This window comes from Setaria italica, chromosome II (assembly GCF_000263155.2).
Source record: "Setaria italica strain Yugu1 chromosome II, Setaria_italica_v2.0, whole genome shotgun sequence".
Taxonomy (NCBI): Eukaryota; Viridiplantae; Streptophyta; class Magnoliopsida; order Poales; family Poaceae; genus Setaria; species Setaria italica.
The window spans coordinates 14,690,704-14,708,962 of NC_028451.1; the positions used below are offsets into that span (position 1 = coordinate 14,690,704).

At 43.6% G+C, this 18,259-nt stretch overlaps 1 protein-coding gene across 4 annotated transcripts; it reads left to right on the forward strand.

Annotated features, from left to right (window-relative positions):
* Nucleotides 1-1,061: 1,061 nt before the first annotated feature.
* LOC101770764 (ABC transporter B family member 28) lies at nucleotides 1,062-17,500 on the forward strand. 4 transcript variants are annotated; one of them, XM_004956093.3, is made up of 17 exons: nucleotides 1,062-1,603; nucleotides 1,711-1,898; nucleotides 2,634-2,657; nucleotides 3,781-3,882; nucleotides 4,119-4,209; nucleotides 4,709-4,809; nucleotides 4,961-5,011; nucleotides 6,607-6,735; nucleotides 7,550-7,612; nucleotides 7,693-7,951; nucleotides 11,894-12,042; nucleotides 12,119-12,208; nucleotides 14,222-14,356; nucleotides 14,577-14,633; nucleotides 14,714-14,770; nucleotides 15,478-15,739; nucleotides 16,761-17,500. In XM_004956093.3, exons 1-16 carry the CDS (start codon nucleotides 1,216-1,218, stop codon nucleotides 15,712-15,714), a joined length of 2,121 nt encoding a protein of 706 aa, XP_004956150.1. In that variant the 5' UTR covers nucleotides 1,062-1,215; the 3' UTR covers nucleotides 15,715-15,739; nucleotides 16,761-17,500. The 4 variants fall into 4 exon arrangements, with proteins under 4 accessions (XP_004956150.1, XP_004956148.1, XP_004956149.1 ...); XM_004956091.4 differs by lacking the exon at nucleotides 16,761-17,500 and adding an exon at nucleotides 16,366-16,750; XM_004956092.2 differs by lacking the exon at nucleotides 16,761-17,500 and adding an exon at nucleotides 16,447-16,750.
* Nucleotides 17,501-18,259: the final 759 nt, after the last annotated feature.

Sequence of the window (18,259 nt, forward strand, 5' to 3'; positions counted from 1 at the left end):
CTCCTTCCGCTGCCATCGGGGTCGGACGGGCGCAGGTGCGCCTCCTGCCGATGCGTGGGGTCGTCTCCTGCCAGTCCGCCGCCTGGATGGCCTCCGCCCGACCTCCCCAGTCTGCCGACGCCAGTCGCCGGCTGCCGGCCGTCCCTAGGGTTTCGTGGGAGAGGAGCCGGCCGGCACTATGGTGTTTGGCTTGGAGCAAAAACGAGCGAGGGAGGAGAATAGTAGATGGATAAGGTTAGGGGTAGTTATGTCTTTTCCCATTGTGTTTAGTATTTTTCCTATTTCTTTTATTTTTTTAAAGGGTTCATCACTTAATAGAGTTAGAACCACAGGTAGACGGAGGCTTCGTCTACGAAAAGGAGGGGCAAAATCACAAAGTTCAAAAATTGAGGGCAAAATCACCATTAGACTTCACGGTAGGGGCAAGATCACCAATCTTCCTTTTTTGAACCTACATTGATAATAAACCTCTTGAATAACCAAAAAGTTTTTTTTGTTGTCTTTCATTTTCTTTTGCGTACAGAGCCAGATCCAGAGACTCACATACACGCAACCACACTCACCCCTATGAGCACTTTCAAGAGACTAAGTCGGCAAATTCGCGAGATTGACAAAATTATCACTAGTTTCTCGTTGTCGTTGGGCACATTATCTACCAATGAAAGAATAACTTTGGTTAAATCGTGAAATAAATTCAAAAAATGCGAACACGAGTGTCAAGTCGATGACTCAATCTTTAATGAGTAGATTACACCACAAGGAATCTTAACTGATGAGATTTCCTCTCTCATATGGCTGCTTTTCGTCGGCTGAAATTACAGATAGATAGATAGACAGGCTGCTACAGTCTTTTTCAGGAAGAGGTCTCACGAAACTGACACGACACCTGGCAGCTCGACCGCCACCTGCTGTTGGTAGTCTGGGGCTGAAGGGAGTTTCAAACGGGAAAGCAACGAGAGCGTGTAGGATTCACCCATTTCCATTTGTATTCTCAACGAATTTTTTTTTTAAAAAAGTGTTCTCAACGGATAACCTGCGCGTGTTTGCTATCTTCCCGTAGGCGCAGCGCATGCTCCAGCTGGCCCTTCTCGGCGTCTCCCCCATCCCCTCCCGTCGTCTCCGGCTCTCCGCCTCGGCGCCTCCCCTCCTCTCCGCATCAGATACCCGCACAAACCGAGCCAAAACCACGGGGGGAAAGGAGAAGCCGTCAGCGCCATGGCGATCTCCACCTGGAGCGCGCGCCTCCTCCTCACCCCTGCTCCCTCCCGCGCCGTCCCACTCCCGGCTCCCCCTCGCCCTGCCGAGAACCCGACCCGCGCCCCCTCCATTTCAGTCTCCCGCCGCCGCCTCCACCTCGCGCGCCCCCGCCCGCCGCGGGCCTACATCTCCGCGCCGGCGCCGGGCCCTGAGGCCGCCTACGCGCCGCCCTCCCTCGACGCGGCGGCGGCGGCGGCCGACGTCGCCGCCGCGATCTCGTCCTCCGACGCCGTCACCTGGGCGGGCGTCTGGGCGCTCCTCTCGCGCCACAGGGCCCGCATCGCGGTCTGCCTCGCGGCGCTCGTCGCCTGCACCACCTGCACCCTCTCCATGCCGCTTTTCTCAGGTGAGGCGCTGGGCAGTCGGGGGGCAACTAGCACTTGCGCTCACGGCACCGCACAGCACGCCTGCCCCTGGGTACCATTAGTTTCTGAAATGTGGTGATGAATGCAGGCAGGTTCTTCGAGACGCTGATTGGGCGGGGGAAAGAGCCACTGTGGAGGCTCCTGTCCAAGATAGCCGTGCTGTACACGCTGGAGCCCATCTTCACAATCATATTTGTGATCAACATGACCGTCATCTGGGAGCAGGTTATGGCCAGGTTGCGGAGCCAGATATTTCGGAGGATTCTCATCCAAAAGGTACTTTTCCTCCGAGATCAAAACTGGAAGTCCTGGACATAGAGATTTAGACCCTACCGTTGTGCTGCATTGCGGTAATCTTGTTGCTAAATATAGCATACAATGTTTGCTTTACTTGTTAGATATCTATGATAACTGAATTTATATTAGCTGATGTTTAGGTGACTTTCTATCTTGTCCACGGAGCTGATCTAGTTTATCCGCCATTCTGCCAAGTACAACTCAAACGAAGCTAGAATTTTTTTGACTTTTTGGTACACTTCCAAAGTTGGCACCAGTTTTCATGCCATGATGGAATGATTCATGTCATTTGCTTCCTAGGTTGCAGAGGCACTTACTTAATACAGTTCTACTAGGTAAACAAACTTCTATGTACCTGACAGATGTTTACAAGTTATTTAAATATTTGTGGAGTGGAGTAAAACCAGACTCCAGTGCCTTAGTTATTGCACTTGTTGATTATGAATTCTTAAAGGACTGGAAACATGCTATGTGCCTGTTTATGACAGTTAGTGCATAGACTGTTAAGTTCCATGTACTATGGCAATTTCTCTCATAATATTATTTTGGGTAATGCATACATTGTTTTCTCTCTAGAAATTATTTGATGTCACATTTTCTCATTACGTTTTCAATTTGGTACCGACCAAAAGAGTTTTTATTTACTTCTTGCTGTTCACTGCTCCTTGTTTTTAAGGCGCTTTCTCTAAATATTCTTGTTTCTGCTTTTTGCAGATGGTGTTTTTTGATCGCCACAAGGTAATACATTTCCTAGTGATTCCCACGCCATCTTCATACTCAATCATGACAGTTACAAAGAGGGGAAAAACCTCAATAACAAAATGCACATGGCATTTTAAAATATCATCAATAGTACTGTAGATTGGAAAGAAAATATATGGTTTTATTTATACTGTTACATGTAACATGCGCCGCTTCTTCCATAATGGCATAAATGGAACTAATGTTGATCTGAGCTGCCTGATTATTGAAGAATTATATAAGATTTACTCAAAGATTAGATGAAAATCCAGCTTTCAGTAAGAAAATGGTTGATGGTGTTAATTATTCTGCAGTTTACGAAGTAGTAAAGATAAGAGAACTGTCTTGCTTCTGCGTCAACTAGTTGTAGTACAGTATCAATGATTTAGCTTATTTAGTCTATAATGCAATGTATAAGACACCATCTATTACGAACATATTTTTTTAAAAAGATTTGAAGTAATAAATCTATTGGTCAACCCAAGTTCCATGTGTTCTGAGTTCTAAAAAAGAGTAAAATGCACTGGCGGTCCTTAAACTTGTCCAATAGTGTCATCAAGGTCCCTAAACTCATTGCACATCTAGGTGCATAAACTTGTTAAGTGTGTCATAAGAGGTCCACATCACCCTAATCAGCAAGTAATTACATATATGGCACACTTCCATGGAGTTCGAGATGTCCCCATGTTCTACGAAATGTTCATGGCCGTCCCCAGTACTACATGCTCATGGCCGTAGCCACTGTCGTGTATAGTGCATATCAAGTGCCATGTTTGCGTGCCACACAGATTAAGTTTGTGCTGATTAGGGTGATTTGGACCTCGAGTGGCACACTAAACAGGTTTAGGGACCCATATCTGCATTTTAAGAGTTTAGGGACCTGCATGGCACCGCAGAACAAGTTTAAGAACTGCTGGTCTGTCACATTAGGTAGCATATAATGATGAGCTATTTCACTCTGTTGAGTTAGAGTATGATTTTGTCTTTGGTTGCGTCTCAAGCATGTGTTTTAGTTGTATATATCTTTCATGAAAACATAGGAAACTAGTCTCAATAAATTGGAAGTGATTTATCTGCTGCATGTCTTGGGGGTAAATATCTTGCTATCGTTTGACGGCAGGTTGGTGAATTGACCGGCTTGTTGACATCTGATTTGGGTTCCTTGAAGAATCTTGTAAGTGACAACATATCCAGAGACCGGGGACTAAGGGCACTCTCTGAGGCAAGAAACTTTACACTATGAGAATGTAAGGTTGATACTGCTAAGTGCTGAGAATTTGATTAGTACAATTGCAAAATCTCTGAGGTGTACTAGTAGTTATCTTAAAATATTAACTTCTACCATATTTGACCTTATGTTCTCTTGATATCATATATTCAATTAATTTTGTGGTCCATGTTAGTTACACCTTATTTCAGGTGAGGGTATTTAAATATAACTTGCTTTTACTTTTTCAGATCACCGGTACACTTTGTATACTTTTCACACTATCTACTGAGCTAGCTCCTGTTCTCGGGCTCCTAATGGTCTCCGTCTCCGGGCTAGTTGGTAATTTTCTAGAAATTTAGTATCACCAGCATTTGTCACTTACTGTTAGAACATAATGTCATATATGATAAACACAAAGCACTTAGCTAAAAAATTAGGATAAAATGATGGAATCAGATCCCTTGTATCCTATACTGTCGCAGTTTGTTTTTTATACTTGGATGAACCTAAAATTCAATCTTTGCTGTGTGCATGTCTGATTTCACTTGAGAAGGTATTGTATATGCTGAAAAGCCATCATGCCTCTGATGGCTGTCCTGTTTATGTGGTCTGTATGTAGATCCAGAGATCATGTTTATTTGTGAGTTCCACTTGTATAAATGTTCATAACACAGTCAATTCTGCACAGTAGTATTTGGTCATCAAATATGATTCCTTGGCATGGAGTACTAAATTCTTCTAAAAGATAATTTGCTATGGTTTTTGTTGCATATTTTAAAAACATTACACATTTACATATCCTTTAACATGGTTGTTTCTGTTATTGTTGTTTGATCAGCTCTTTTCAAGAGGTCAACTGTTCCCACTTTTAAATCTTATGGAATCGTGCAAGCACAAATATCAGATTGTGCATCAGAGACATTCTCAGCTATTCGTACAGTGAGTGCTACTGTTTTGCAGACATTCACATTTAGACGTTGCTTTACTTTCACTATTCTATTGTCATGTTATACTGAAATGGTTTGTCTCCTATCATCTTCTATACCTGTTAACTTCTTTAGTTATCCTTTATTCAAAAGTTCATTTTCAGGTTAGGTCTTTTGGCGGTGAAAAACGTCAAATTTCTTTCTTTGACAATTTGGTAAGCCATGAATCTCTTAGTGTTGTTCTCTAATATTTAGCAATCATCGTGCTTTTGTATTAGTAATTATCATGACTAAGGGTGTATACGGGGGTTGAGCCAGAGTTCTGTTGGGTCCTGGGCTCAGCTTGTTAAAAAGGCTGAAAAACCTTGTGGCTTGAGTATTCTATATTTTCTTAAGTGGGCTTCCATGGAATTTTTTGGTTTAGAAGCAGGGCCGGAGCATGCTCAGGCCATGTCTTGTCTCCGCTACTGGGCATATATTAAAGTACATACTGCCATTTATTGTTTATGAAAAAGACTAAACCATTTTGCTTCTGAACTTTCTCAAACATCCACATTTTTTCTTGAACACGCAGGAGAACTGCGTATCATTGTATTAATAGAAGAAGAAATGAGTCATACAGAAGGACCCACACCCACCCACCCACCCACTAGTTAGAGAGACTTAATTGCCTGTTACAGAAAAGATCGACCTGAGACCAATTAGGGCACCAGAACAATTAGGGTTTTTCCCAGACATTTCGGAGACCCCTGTGCATAACTGAGCATGTTAGAGGCTGAGCTCTAACTTAAAAGAATTCTTAGAGCTGGGTATCCCTAGATAAAAAAAAATTCATGGAGCTAGAGCTGTGGATAGACTGGTATTATAAACTAAAAACAAAGACTTTTATTCCCACATGAAAAGAACATACCAATTAATAGCTCTAAGCTCTAGTTTTTAATTTCATAGCCTTGAGTCATGACCCTTGAATCCTGAAAGGGAGTGGACGAAGATATCTTCTAAGGACCTTAGTACGTACAGTAGTAAATAGCCATGAATAAGTTTGAAGTGGCAGAGTTGGCACAGAAATGAATTAGGTAATGCACGCAGAGTTGGATTGCTAAATGTTTCTCATCTTCTACGTTTAATTCAGTTTTTGAACATAAAAGCAGGATACAGTTAGTAATTTCCTATCTAATCTTTCAATTAACACACTTGTTCGTATTTTGGGATCTTGTTCTATAGATCCTGAAAGTCAAGAGAACGATGATGCTATCTGTTTGGTCCCTAATAACCGACATGGGCATGTGTCAGGGTGATATTTTTGTACAGAAGTACTGTAGCAGTATGCTTACGTAGTTGAGTTGGGACCTGCTGGTCCATTATTTAGTTGGAAACACAGATAGTAATAGCTGGTTGAGTTTGAGATTTGTTTGATGTATTTAGAGACAAGTTCCCATATCTATAGGATTGTTCCTTAGGGCTCAAGTCAAATCATCGCTAGAAATGGCATACCACTGCTTCCGTTATTAATAAAGCGAGAAAGTTGAAACCTCTCCTATGTTATGCTTTCTCAACCCAGTGTATGTCTATCCCTCTCATCTAGAAGCCTTAATATCTTTCAACGCATGCTGTCTATCTACTGTTGCGAGCTAAAGTTGAACAGACTAAGTTAAACAGTATATAGGTTTGAGTGTTTTGTTAAAAAAATTAATGAAGGAGAAAAACAAAATGTACTCAATATGTTTAATGCACCAGTTCAGTTCCTAATAGGCGGTGATACACTTCATGAGCTCACCAGTTCATTTCATTTTCTTTTTTGGTTTAACAGGCACGTGCTTACCAAAATAGTGGCACAAAATTAGGAGTGCTGAAATCTGCTAATGAATCATTAACTCGTGTAGTGGTTTATGTATCCCTAATGGCGCTTTATGTTCTTGGTGGAAGCAAGGTCAATGCGGTAAGCCACAGAAACACTTACAATTATAATATATGCATTATTCTATTCTTACTTTGATTTATATTTGGAAACTATGCTGCACTCGTTGGTTCTGTTATGGAAAGTTCCGTGTCGTTCAAAGAATCATCTAGGTTTTGAATGTGTAACATATAAGGTGTAAGCTTTAGCAGATCAGTTACAGAGTTGGTAAGATAATCTATGCATGGGCAGTTGCGTGATGCGCGTAGTTCCAGTCCCTGAATGTGTGACTATGTAGTTAGTTTGCCACTTTCACGATTGTTTTGTTACCCCTGATTTCTCCCAATGCTCATTGCTATATTAGCTACAGCCCTGAATTCCACAATAGAGCTCTGCTGTTTGGATGTTCGTGCTATCTGTTTAGTGAATTGCTAGTGTTTTAGAACTTTTGGCACATATGGTGATAAATAAGTATATTGTTGTGCTAGATTCTGAAAATATTTGAATCTAGTGTATCTAGATTACCCTTAATTTTATCCTTGGTGTCTATGATCACACCAGTTCACATCAAAATGCTTCTGAACCACTGTAGCAAATTTATTTGCATGAACGCGCTTGCAGATTGTAGTGGAATTGAATATGTGTACCTTTAGTATAAAAAAGGAATATGTTTAAAAACAATTCACTTGTCTTGCTCTCTAGAGCACAAATTACACCTGCCTTAGGACTGCATACATGGAGAAACTCAGTTTTAATAATTAATAGTCACTAGGATCCCATTTGTGTTTTGAATTTCATCTAATGCTGCAAGCTTGGACTGGCTGATCAAGAATAAAAAAAATGATTCATATTTCAGGGAAAATTGTCAGTTGGAACCATGGCATCTTTTATTGGTTACACCTTCACGTTAACCTTTGCTGTAAGTAGTAATATTCAAGATGTTTTTGTAGTTTCATGCTGTTTTGTTCCATATTTAACTATTTTGAACATATATTTTAGGTTCAAGGAGCTGTTAATACCCTTGGTGATCTACGCAGCACACTGGCTTCTATAGAGAGAATAAATTCTATTCTGTCAGCAAAGGACATTGATGATTCACTTGCATATGGTTTAGCCAAAGAACTCGATAGCAAAGAGATTGGAGATTCCAATGGTGGACTGTATGAAAATGGATCTGTTAACAAACATTTCATGTCAGAACTGAAATCATCGAGTAGCTGTAGTAATCTAGCCTGGTCTGGTGACATTCATCTGAAAGGTCTGTTTTGCATTTGTATCTAGGGCTACCTTATATCTAAACTTCTGCTATATTTCACCTTGGTCTGCATTATATATTACAACATATTATTCCTTAGCTTAAAGTTTCATTTTGAATTTCTTGGTAACTCAAAATTGTACTATAAGCTCATAATATTTTCATCTTACTTCACTTTTCTTTTTGTATAAAGAACAGAATTAAGATGAAATATGTTCAGGCATCAATTTTTTGAATAATCATGGACATTTATAATATAATATTTAACGATAGTTGTAGAGAGATAGGATTTGGGGAAACACCACGCACCCTAATGGGGGGGGGGTTGACCTTTAATATATAGCCAATATGGCTTGGTATACAAGGAATACAATCAAGTATACATGGTAAGCATAAATCAGCTATACAATTCCCTAATACCCGCCTGCAGTCGCAGCGGGAGGATCTCGGACGCAAAGACTGGACCTGAAGTCAGTGAACAGCTGAACTGGTAGGCCTTTCGTCATGATCTCCGCGAATTGATGGGAAGACGGGACATGGAGGACCCAGACTTGCCCCAAGGCGACCTTCTCGCGGACGAAGTGGATGTCAATCTTAATATGCTTCGTGCGCCGATGATGACCCGGGTTGGCTGTCATGTAGACAGCGCTCACGTTGTCACAGTAGACAACTATGGCCAAAGCAAGAGGGACGTGGAGATCCTGAAGAAGCTGGCGAAGCCAACAGCATGAGCCACGGCTTGGTACTCAGCCTCAGCACTGGACCAGGACACTGTGCTCTGGCGCTTGGAGGACCAAGACACCAAGACACCAGATTGTCCCCGAGGTAGACGTAGAAGCCGGAGGTAGAGCGTCGAGAGTCCGGGCAGCCAGCCCAGTCCGCATCAGAGTAGGTGGTCAGAGACTGGACAGGGCCGGTGCCGATGTGGAGCCCGGAGGAGAGAGTGCCCTTCACGTAGCGTGAGATGGGGCTCGCGTGGACCATGCATGAAGAGACACACCTGCTGGACCGCATACGCCAGGTCGGGTTGAGTCAGGGTGAGGTACTAGAGGGCCCCCTGCAAGACTCCTGTACTCAGAGCCATCCTTGAGCTTGGCGTTGTCTGTAGCTGAGAGCTCGGCATGAGTGTCAACAGGGGTCGCCGTAGAGTGACACTCAGCCATGCCGGCGTGCTGGAGAAGATCCAAGGCATACTGTCGTTGGGACAGGAACAGGCCATGGGTGGAGCGTGTGACGGAGATGCCGAGGAAGTGGTGGAGATCGCCGAGGTCCGTCATGGTGAACTCGGAGTGAAGACGAGCCATGATGTGCTGGAGGAGTGTCGAGGACAAGGCTGTGAGGACGATGTCGTCGACGTAGAGCAGGAGGTAGGCGATACTCGTGCCCTCTTTGTAATTTGTAACAAGTTACAAAGAGGGAGGTGTTGGAGGTGGAGGTGACAAACCCGAGCTGTCGGATAAAGGAGGCGAACTGCTGGTACCACGCTCGTGGGCCTGCTTGAGGCCATACAAGGACTTCTGTAACAAACAAACGTCAGCGAGTGGACAAGTCGAGGCAGCAATACCCCTTGTGAGAGGATGGATAACCAAGGAAGACACAAGAGGTAGAGCGAGGGGCAAGTTTGTGGCGTGCCGTGGCAGAGAGGTTAGGATAGCATAAGCACCCAAGTACGCGCAGGTGGGAGTAGTCGGGGGGCTGTGCATGGAGTAGGTGGAAGGGGATGTCATTCTGAATGGCGGAGCATGGGCGCCTATTGAGCAAGTATGTAGCGGTCGCTAGGGCCTCAGCCCAATAGGTGGCGGCCATGTAGGAGTGAATCAGTAGGGTGCGGGTCACACTGTTTAAGGTGCGGAGGACACGTTTATGTTTCCCATTTTGTGGAGAGGTGTATGGACACGAGAGGCGCAAGTGAACACCCCGAGAGGTCAAGAAAGACATGAGTCTTGCTGACAAACTCAGCCCCGTTATCTGCTTGGATGCTCCGAACGGGTAGGCTAAATTGTGTTTGGGTACAGGCACAGAAGGTAACAATGTGTGTGGCAATATCGGATTTGTGAACCAGGGGGAAGGTCCAACAAAAGTGTGAGTAGTCGTCCAGAATGACAAGGTAGTAGCGGTAACCAGATATGCTAGCGACGGTGGAAGTCCAAACATCACAATGCACTAGTTCAAAGGGGGTAGTACTGCGTGAACTAGAAGAAAAAAAAGGTAACTGCACATGTTTGCCTAGCTGACACGAATGGCATAAGGTAGGAGTCCCTTTATTACAAATAATGGAGGAATTATTTCTAAGTGTGTCGATGGCGGCGGGACCAGGATGACCGAGACGAAGGTGCCACAAGTTGGAGGAGATGGCGAGGCTGGCGTGAGGAGCCGCGGTGCTGGCGGCTGGAGGGATGGTGTAAAGATCACCGACACTATTGCAGCGAAGAATCACGCGTCTGGTCGGAATATCCTTGACAGAAAAACCAAGAGCGTCAAATTCTATAGTGTTGGAGACCTTCTCGTTGGCGAGGCAAAGTTCTTTCAAGGCGAGCATGTCGCGGGCTTGAGCGAAGGTCAGGAAGCTGGCGGTGGAGTTGGTGATGTCGTCGGCGGTGTTGGAGTAGCGCGGGTTGAGGCCGCGGAGGAGATTTAGCACCAGCTGGGAGTCCTGGACAGGATGACCAATGTCGCGGAGAGCATCGGCGAGATTCTTCATGCGTTGGCAGTACTCCGAGATGGAGGAGTCCCCTTGCATCATGGATTGGAAGTCGTGGCTGAGGAAGATAGCCCGGGATTGCTTGTTGGCGTGGAAGAGGCTTTCAATGGCGAGCCAGAGAGCCTGGGTGGTCTGCTCGTCGTCATCCGTGGTGAGGTTGAGGACGGAGTCATCAACGGAGCTGAAGATCCAGGAGCGGACACAACAATCTGCTTGATCCCAATCAGGATCGTCGGGGCGTGGTGCCGTAGTGCCGTCGATGTGCGACTTGAGGCTGAATTTGCCGCACATCGACTTGAAGAAGGAAGCCCACTTGGAGTAGCTGGAGGTCTTCACCGTCAGGGTCATGGGGACATGAGACTTGATGGAGATGGTGGCATAGGGGTGGACGACAGCCGGCGCCGCCGGGTAGAGGATGAAGCCACCACCACCGCCCTGCGCCGTGCCATCACTTGCGCCGGGAGGGGATCCAGAGCCGAACACAAGCTCGGTGCCGGCGCCCGTGGCGGGCGTGGTGTTGGCGCCGATTGCCGGCATGGTGCTAGCGCCCATGGCGGGCATAGAGCTGGCACCGATCGCCGGCATGGTGGCGACGCCTGTCGACAGCAGCGTGCCGGACATGGAAGACTGAGCGGTGGAGTCCTGGGCCATGGGTGCCGCGCAGGGAGAGGAAGGGAGGGGCACCGCCTAGGGTACGGCACGCCGAGGAGGTGGACGCGTCACGATGAACTCGCGGCGCGGTTAGGGTGGAGACGAGTGGAAGGAAAGGCCAGATTAATCCCGGACTCGTGATACCATGTAGAGAGATAGGATTTGGGGAAACACCACACACCCTAATGGGGGGTTGACCTTTGATATATAGCCAATATGGCTTGGTATACAAGGAATACAATCAAGTATACATGGTAAGCATAAATCAGCTATACAATTCCCTAATAATTGTGATTTGATAATTTTTTATTCTTTTGATTGTGTTTCTCTAAATGTGAAAAGTACTTACAGCATACAACACCTATTGCAGTAATATATACATTCAGGGGCGAAGCTAGCGCTGAATTGACCGTGGTGCACTGCTTAAGAGACTTGAAAATTTTCCTAGAATTATATGATATTTTGAGCCTAATTAGTGGTAAAATAAAAATTTTACCTGGTGCATGTGCACCGGGGAGAGGCAACATGGCTTCGCCCCTGTATACATTCTTGGATGTTTGGCATGTCTACTCATCATCATGTGTTCCTGGCAGATGTCCATTTCTCTTATCCACTGAGATCTGATGTGGAGATTTTGAATGGCCTTGATCTTATGATTGAGTGTGGGAAGGTCACAGCACTTGTAGGGCCTAGTGGTGCTGGGAAAAGCACTGTGGTGCAACTTCTTGCACGGTATTATGAGGTGCTGCTACTTATATGTAGTGATACTGATAGTTTTCATTATTGTAGCAACATCTGAGTGTTCTTCATTTTTGCAGCCAACTCAAGGCTGCATCACTGTGGCAGGAGAAGACATCCGCATTTTTGACAAAAGAGAATGGTCTCGAGTGGTATCTCTAGTAAATCAGGTATGCCATCACAAAAACACAAATTTCCACACCATGTATTTTGCTGCTATATCTACGAACTTATTACTCCTTCCGATAAAAAATATAAGCAGTTTTGGACAGAGACAAGGTCTTACAAGGTGGACTTGGACTGCCAATTTCTACAACAATATATTATTTTAAATAGAAATGGCTTTATATTATGAAATGACTTTATATTTTGAAATAACTTTTCATGATTAATCTGATTGCATCAACCTTATGTTGCTACACTATTTGGATTGTTAGCTCTTAATGATCAAAATTTAAAAACTTTGACTTAGGCCAAACCTAAAACTGCTTATATTTGTGGTCGGAGGGAGTATATATTTTGAGAATAGAAAAAAAAACTCGACCGGTGGGGGAAGAACCGCCCCCACGGCATTGCATTAAGAAGGGACCGTATGATCCCGGTTGAGAAAATCCCCCGAACCCTGGCCCATGCCTGTTTAGGTCCAAACTGAACTTGGGTCGGCGACCACCGTTACACACAGGCTGGCGCAGCGCACCGTAACCTGGGCCGGCGACGCATCAGCAGCCCAAGCCAACGAGGTGCAAATACCAGGGTTCGAACCCTGGCCGGTGGGCACAACCAACGACCGCCACACCACTGAGCTATCGCTCAGTTTGCTTTGAGAATAGAAACATGTCCTTTTTTCATATGGTGTTATGAGATTTCCTGTATCTCCTTAAGTCTCTTGCAATTAGTTTGATGTGGTTACAATTTACAATGCTCAATTTCGATGTTCAATGGCCGCAAAAAGTGTTTTTAGAGAAACAAATTTAATGTAGCATCAAGAGACAAAGCTTTAGTGAGTGTGGTGATATTTTGTGTTTCTTATCAGTGCACATGTAGCATTCAAACCATAATTATTACATCTCGATAAGTTATCACCTTGATGCTTGGTTCATAGGTTCAGCCGTTGGTTCACTGGTTGAGCTGGTTCAAACTTAATGCTCATCGGTGGATGCTATCCTTGAGTCATTAGTCAGTGGTGTGCACAGCTACCTACCCTTAAGCATAAGTCTTGTATTTGAGTGCCACCATCCACAAATTTCTCACATTTATTGTACACATTGCCTCTTGAAGAGTGCCCTGGGTTTGAGGTGGTTTCTGGGAAAAATTCAAGTTCAACTGCTATCTAATGTGCAACGCTAATACTTGAACTGCAGTTCACCCTTGCTTGGGTTTTGGTTGTTTCCAGAAATTATTGGCAGTCGAGCAATTCTTAGTTTTATTCAAGGCTATTATGGCATGGAGCATCCCGCACCAGACAAAGGACTCGTTTCGTTTTCTTTTTTCCCCCATTGAGCTGTCTGGCATTGGCTATAACGATTTGGGCAATTGTACTTTTTTGGCAAGCATTCCTCAATTCCTTAGAATAAGGGCATACGGATATGTTTCGTTGTACTATCGCTGTTTATAAAGGTATATCGTTTTGAGCAGGTGAAGTCAAAATTATCAAACATTTACTGATGATGTGCACAAATATATCATGGTTGACCATGTGAAACTGTTATTGTAAGGTTAGAGAGTGAAGGGGATAGGAGTTGGAGGTTAGCTCTTCACCTTATATGTCAAACTGGAGCTTTGTGGACAGGAGGGAGAGCAAGACAATGTAACGAAATAACTACAGTTAAAATTTAACAAGCGTAGTGTTTCCTAACTCAATTTGCAGGGAAAGCTGTTCTCTTGCTAGCTGTGTTGGGGCTCCAGGTGGTTGGGTGTTCATGTCCACCCTCTGGCCCTACTGTTTTAGTGAGGGCCCATCATAACAAAAAATAACACATAGTTATTGGTTTGTTACAAATTACATTTTTAATCATCATACTATATTTTCACTGTTTGGACCTACATTTATCATAGAAATTAGTAGTCAAAGTTGTTGCCTCTCATTGACCATGCCATGTTTGAAACACCTTATTATATATGGAGGGAGTAGTTATTTATTTTATATAGATGTTATTGTAAGATTTTTTTTTTGTTTTATGAAGGACCCAGTCCTATTCTCGGTGTCTGTCGGAGAAAATATTGCTTATGGTCTCCCAGATGACGTTGTCTCCAAGGATGATATAATAAAAGCTGCTAAAGCTGCCAATGCTCATGAATTTATCATTTCTCTTCCACAGGTAGCCTATCATTGATTGGTACTCCCTACGTCCCAAATTATTATTCGTTTTGGCTTTTCTAGGTACATAGCTTTACATATGCACCTAGATATATACTATGTCTAGATACATAGCAAAAGTTATGTATCTAGAAAAGCCACAATGAATTGTAATTTGGGATGGGAGGGAGTACTAGTTATCTCCAGTTGTATGCTAAAATCTTTGTTTCATTGCATTTTAGGGGTATGACACTCTTGTTGGTGAACGAGGCAGTCTCCTAAGTGGGGGACAGAGACAGGTGATCTGCTATATTATTATTTAAAGGAAGTTCATAATTATTCCATAGCCAAGTACTGTACACTCTTTGTTGCTTTGTAGAGAATTGCAATTGCACGAGCCCTTCTGAAAAATGCTCCTATTCTAATACTTGATGAGGTATCTCTTTCTTACTATTGAACTGGCTTTATTCTATTCTTTATATTTTCAAACATTGTATCTAGAATTCTAGATTGTGCGCTAACATAATTTTGATGTGGAGAAAAATGACCTAGGAAGGGAATGCACAATTGATCAATTCATGTGGCACAGGAGATAAAAAAAGATGAATTATAACTATGGTCTGCCATTGCCCATGCTTGGGTGTAATGTAGATATGTTGACAACATTAAAGGTGTTGGCACATGGCTAGGTTTAAATTGGTTTGGTCATTTGGTGTATGGACTGAGGGAACTCCTTTTTTTCTTTTCTTTTTTGAGACAAGGACTGAGGGAACTCAAGGCCATGAATACATTGATCTGGCAAAATAAAACAAAAAACATGAATACATACACATGAAGCAGGTCAAGGTCGCTGGTGATCAAGTGTCAACCCTCAGAATAATTTTTTGGACAAGCTAAAAGTATTTAGAGTCTCAAGCTTCGAATTTAGCCTTTTTACAGTACTATATATAGATGGATATCTGCTAATATTCTATACTAAAGATGTGATAGATGTGGGGTCGCTCACCCTTAATCTTTTAAAAAGTTTCAAGATGATGAATTTATAAAGTAGGAGTATAAGTGAAGAATATTGGTGGCAGCAGGCCTTGTTTCTCATTCACTGCCAATACCTCGGGCTGACTCAAGAACTTATGCTGTTTGCAGGCTACTAGTGCACTGGACGCGACAAGTGAGCGGCTTGTGCAGGAAGCTCTCAATCTTTTGATGAAGGGAAGGACTTCTCTGGTGATTGCCCACAGGCTAAGCACTGTGCAGAATGCACATCGAATTGCTGTTTGCTCAGCGGGCAAGATAACTGAACTGGGGACACACGCCGAACTGGTTGCTAAGGGAGGCAGTTACGCATCACTTGTCGGGACACAAAGGCTTGCTTTTGAGTAATAATACTTCAACAAACGAGTAACAGGTGCATTCTATATTACTCTATTTTCCTTTTACATCATTAGATTCTATAGTTTCTTTCTAGGGACAAAAAAGGAGGAACTGTACATGAATCAGGAACCACATGTAATGAAGTTGAAAAGCAAAACAAAGGATAAACAACTTCTCATCTTACATTGCATATTTGATTTCCTCTATCACTGATAATTGAAGTCTTACATTCAACTATCTTTCTTATGAAATGAAGTTCAGATGTATTCTCTCAACAACCTAAAATCTGTGATCTACTGCCACCAGTAGATTAAGGGTTGCGTCAACACAGTTTTCATTTTCTTGTGACATGTTTAGTTGAAAGTAAATCTCTGTCGTTTGTAAACAAACGCAGTGTTTTTTTCCTCCTCTCTAAATAAGTGGATTAAGTTTTTGAAACTGTTGCATGTCCTGCAAATTATAGTCACCTGGACAAACGAGTGGAAGAAAGTCTATGTACGCTGCCCGGACATAGGTTAGTTGTGAAGCCAAATATGGACCGCAAACTATGAAAAATGACCTTAACATGTTCCCGTGTTTGATTAATTTGTTCATTCTGTCCAACTCTTTCTAGATGATTGTCAAACAGAAGAATAATTTGTTCTTACGAAAATCATGCAGACCTTTGGTAGTCTCTTCGTAAGAGACCAACAGGCCAAGGCCATGCAAGTTTATACTGACTGACCACAAGCTATGAAACAGGACCACAAACGGAAGAACGGGACCTTCTGTAAAACAAAAGCAGATGTGCCAAACTGATCAGAAATAGCTCGCTAGATGAGAAAATAGTACTGTAAACTGCAAAGAAAGGAAAACACTATACCCTAATTATGCCTTCTTCGTTGATGCCTACGCCGACGGTGGAGGGCTAGGAAGATCCATAGGCGGGATGTGGTCCTCTGTTTTGATGTATTGGAACCCGTTACATGAGTCTTCCAACAAGTGTATATATTGTAGATAAAAAAACCATGATGCGGAAAAAACTTAGTTACACGACTTAACTCAACGTGCTGCAGAGGTCGGACAACGCATTTGGTGTAATCTGGAAGTCACACGCGATCAGGAGGGGAACGATGCGCCTGTGTTTCAATGGCGCCGGCAGTAGCTGGGCGATGTCGCCGTTGGTGAGGTGGCAGAGGCAGGTGAGCATGGCCGCGTCCTTGTAGAATGGGTCGAAGGCGGCGCAGCACTCGCTCGAGGGCGCGAAGACGCCGCTGTCGGTGAGGAAGCCCGCGCAGGGCGTCATGTTCTTCAGCGACGACCGGCACTCCGTTACCTCCGGCGGTGGTGGCGGGGAGGGTGTTTTGTAGCAGGGGATCAGCGGGATCTTCGGGAACAGCGGAGGGCAAGGAAGCAGCGCCGGAATTGGTAGGTCAGGGATACTGAACTCGGCCTCCGGGTGCAGAACCTCGCTGTTGGCCGGTGATGGAGCGGTAGCCGTGCCTTCGGCTCTGATCGCCGCCAGGTTGGGCGTGACCACGGAGAAGCCGACGAGCAAGAGGATCAGGGAGCACTTATTGGAAGGAGCCATCGCGTTGGGATCAGCCTAGGGGCAAGGCAACGTCGACGATGATGAATTTATAGGGATGCATGGACTGGTGTTGACTTTGACGTAGAGAATCTAAACCGAACTGCGCCGTACAGTCTCTCGCCGGCTGTTTATATCGAGTTACTGGCCGTCTAGTCTGTTGAGTTTGTTAGCTGTAACAAGAAGTGGAATTGATCTTCTCGATCCTACTGATCTGATTGAATCGCAGCTGGAATTCATCAGTTCTGTTTGGCTGATTAGCTCTGTGTGTGTACATTTAGGCTTATAGATCTATGCAGAAATGAAGACACGCACGATAGGAACGCGGAGTTGGTAGAAAGATATGCATACGTGGATCTTAGTTTTCCAAAGCGATTTGATGGAATAATGTCATCTCTTGATGGATCCAAAAAATATGCTGGCATCGGAGTTTGATATCTCCATTTCTTTTCTGAGTAACTCGTCCATCTCATGCGTAGGTGTACTGTTCATTTTCCAATCCGGAATTTAGTTTTGGAGAAAGATAAGCACTTTGCTAAGTTTGGGGCTCGAACTCAAGTGTACATGATATCCCAACTAAGTATATGGGCGAACAAATAATATCATATTAAAGCCTCACGCAAATGGAAGATTATTTATATGTTGTAAATTAAACAAATTGAGAATGTTTTTTATGGAACAAATATTACTAAACAAATTGGGATTGGAGAATATGCCTGAGATAATATTATGATTATTTTTTGAATCATAAACTTTGCAAATTGACGATGTTACTAAACTGAAGTCGCTTCCCTGGTGGACTGAGAACATATATTATCTGGCATTCATGAGAACACAGGTTACATGCATGGACTCATGCATGGATTTCAGAGGTATATATATGCACATATGCAGCTATCCAATCTACTACATAATAAACAGCGCTACGATAATCTTAAGTTGAATAAATATCAAATCAAATCCCATCTGCTGCACTCATAATCGAAT

Coding starts and splice junctions, on each gene's coding strand:
- LOC101770764 (XM_004956093.3), top strand. CDS start 1,216: ATGGCGATCTCCACCTGGAGCGCGCGCCTCCTCCTCACCCCTGCTCCC. Junction 3,883..4,118: donor GACTAAGGGCACTCTCTGAG/GCAAGAAACTTT, acceptor TTACTTTTTCAG/ATCACCGGTACACTTTGTAT. Junction 6,736..7,549: donor GTGGAAGCAAGGTCAATGCG/GTAAGCCACAGA, acceptor TTCATATTTCAG/GGAAAATTGTCAGTTGGAAC.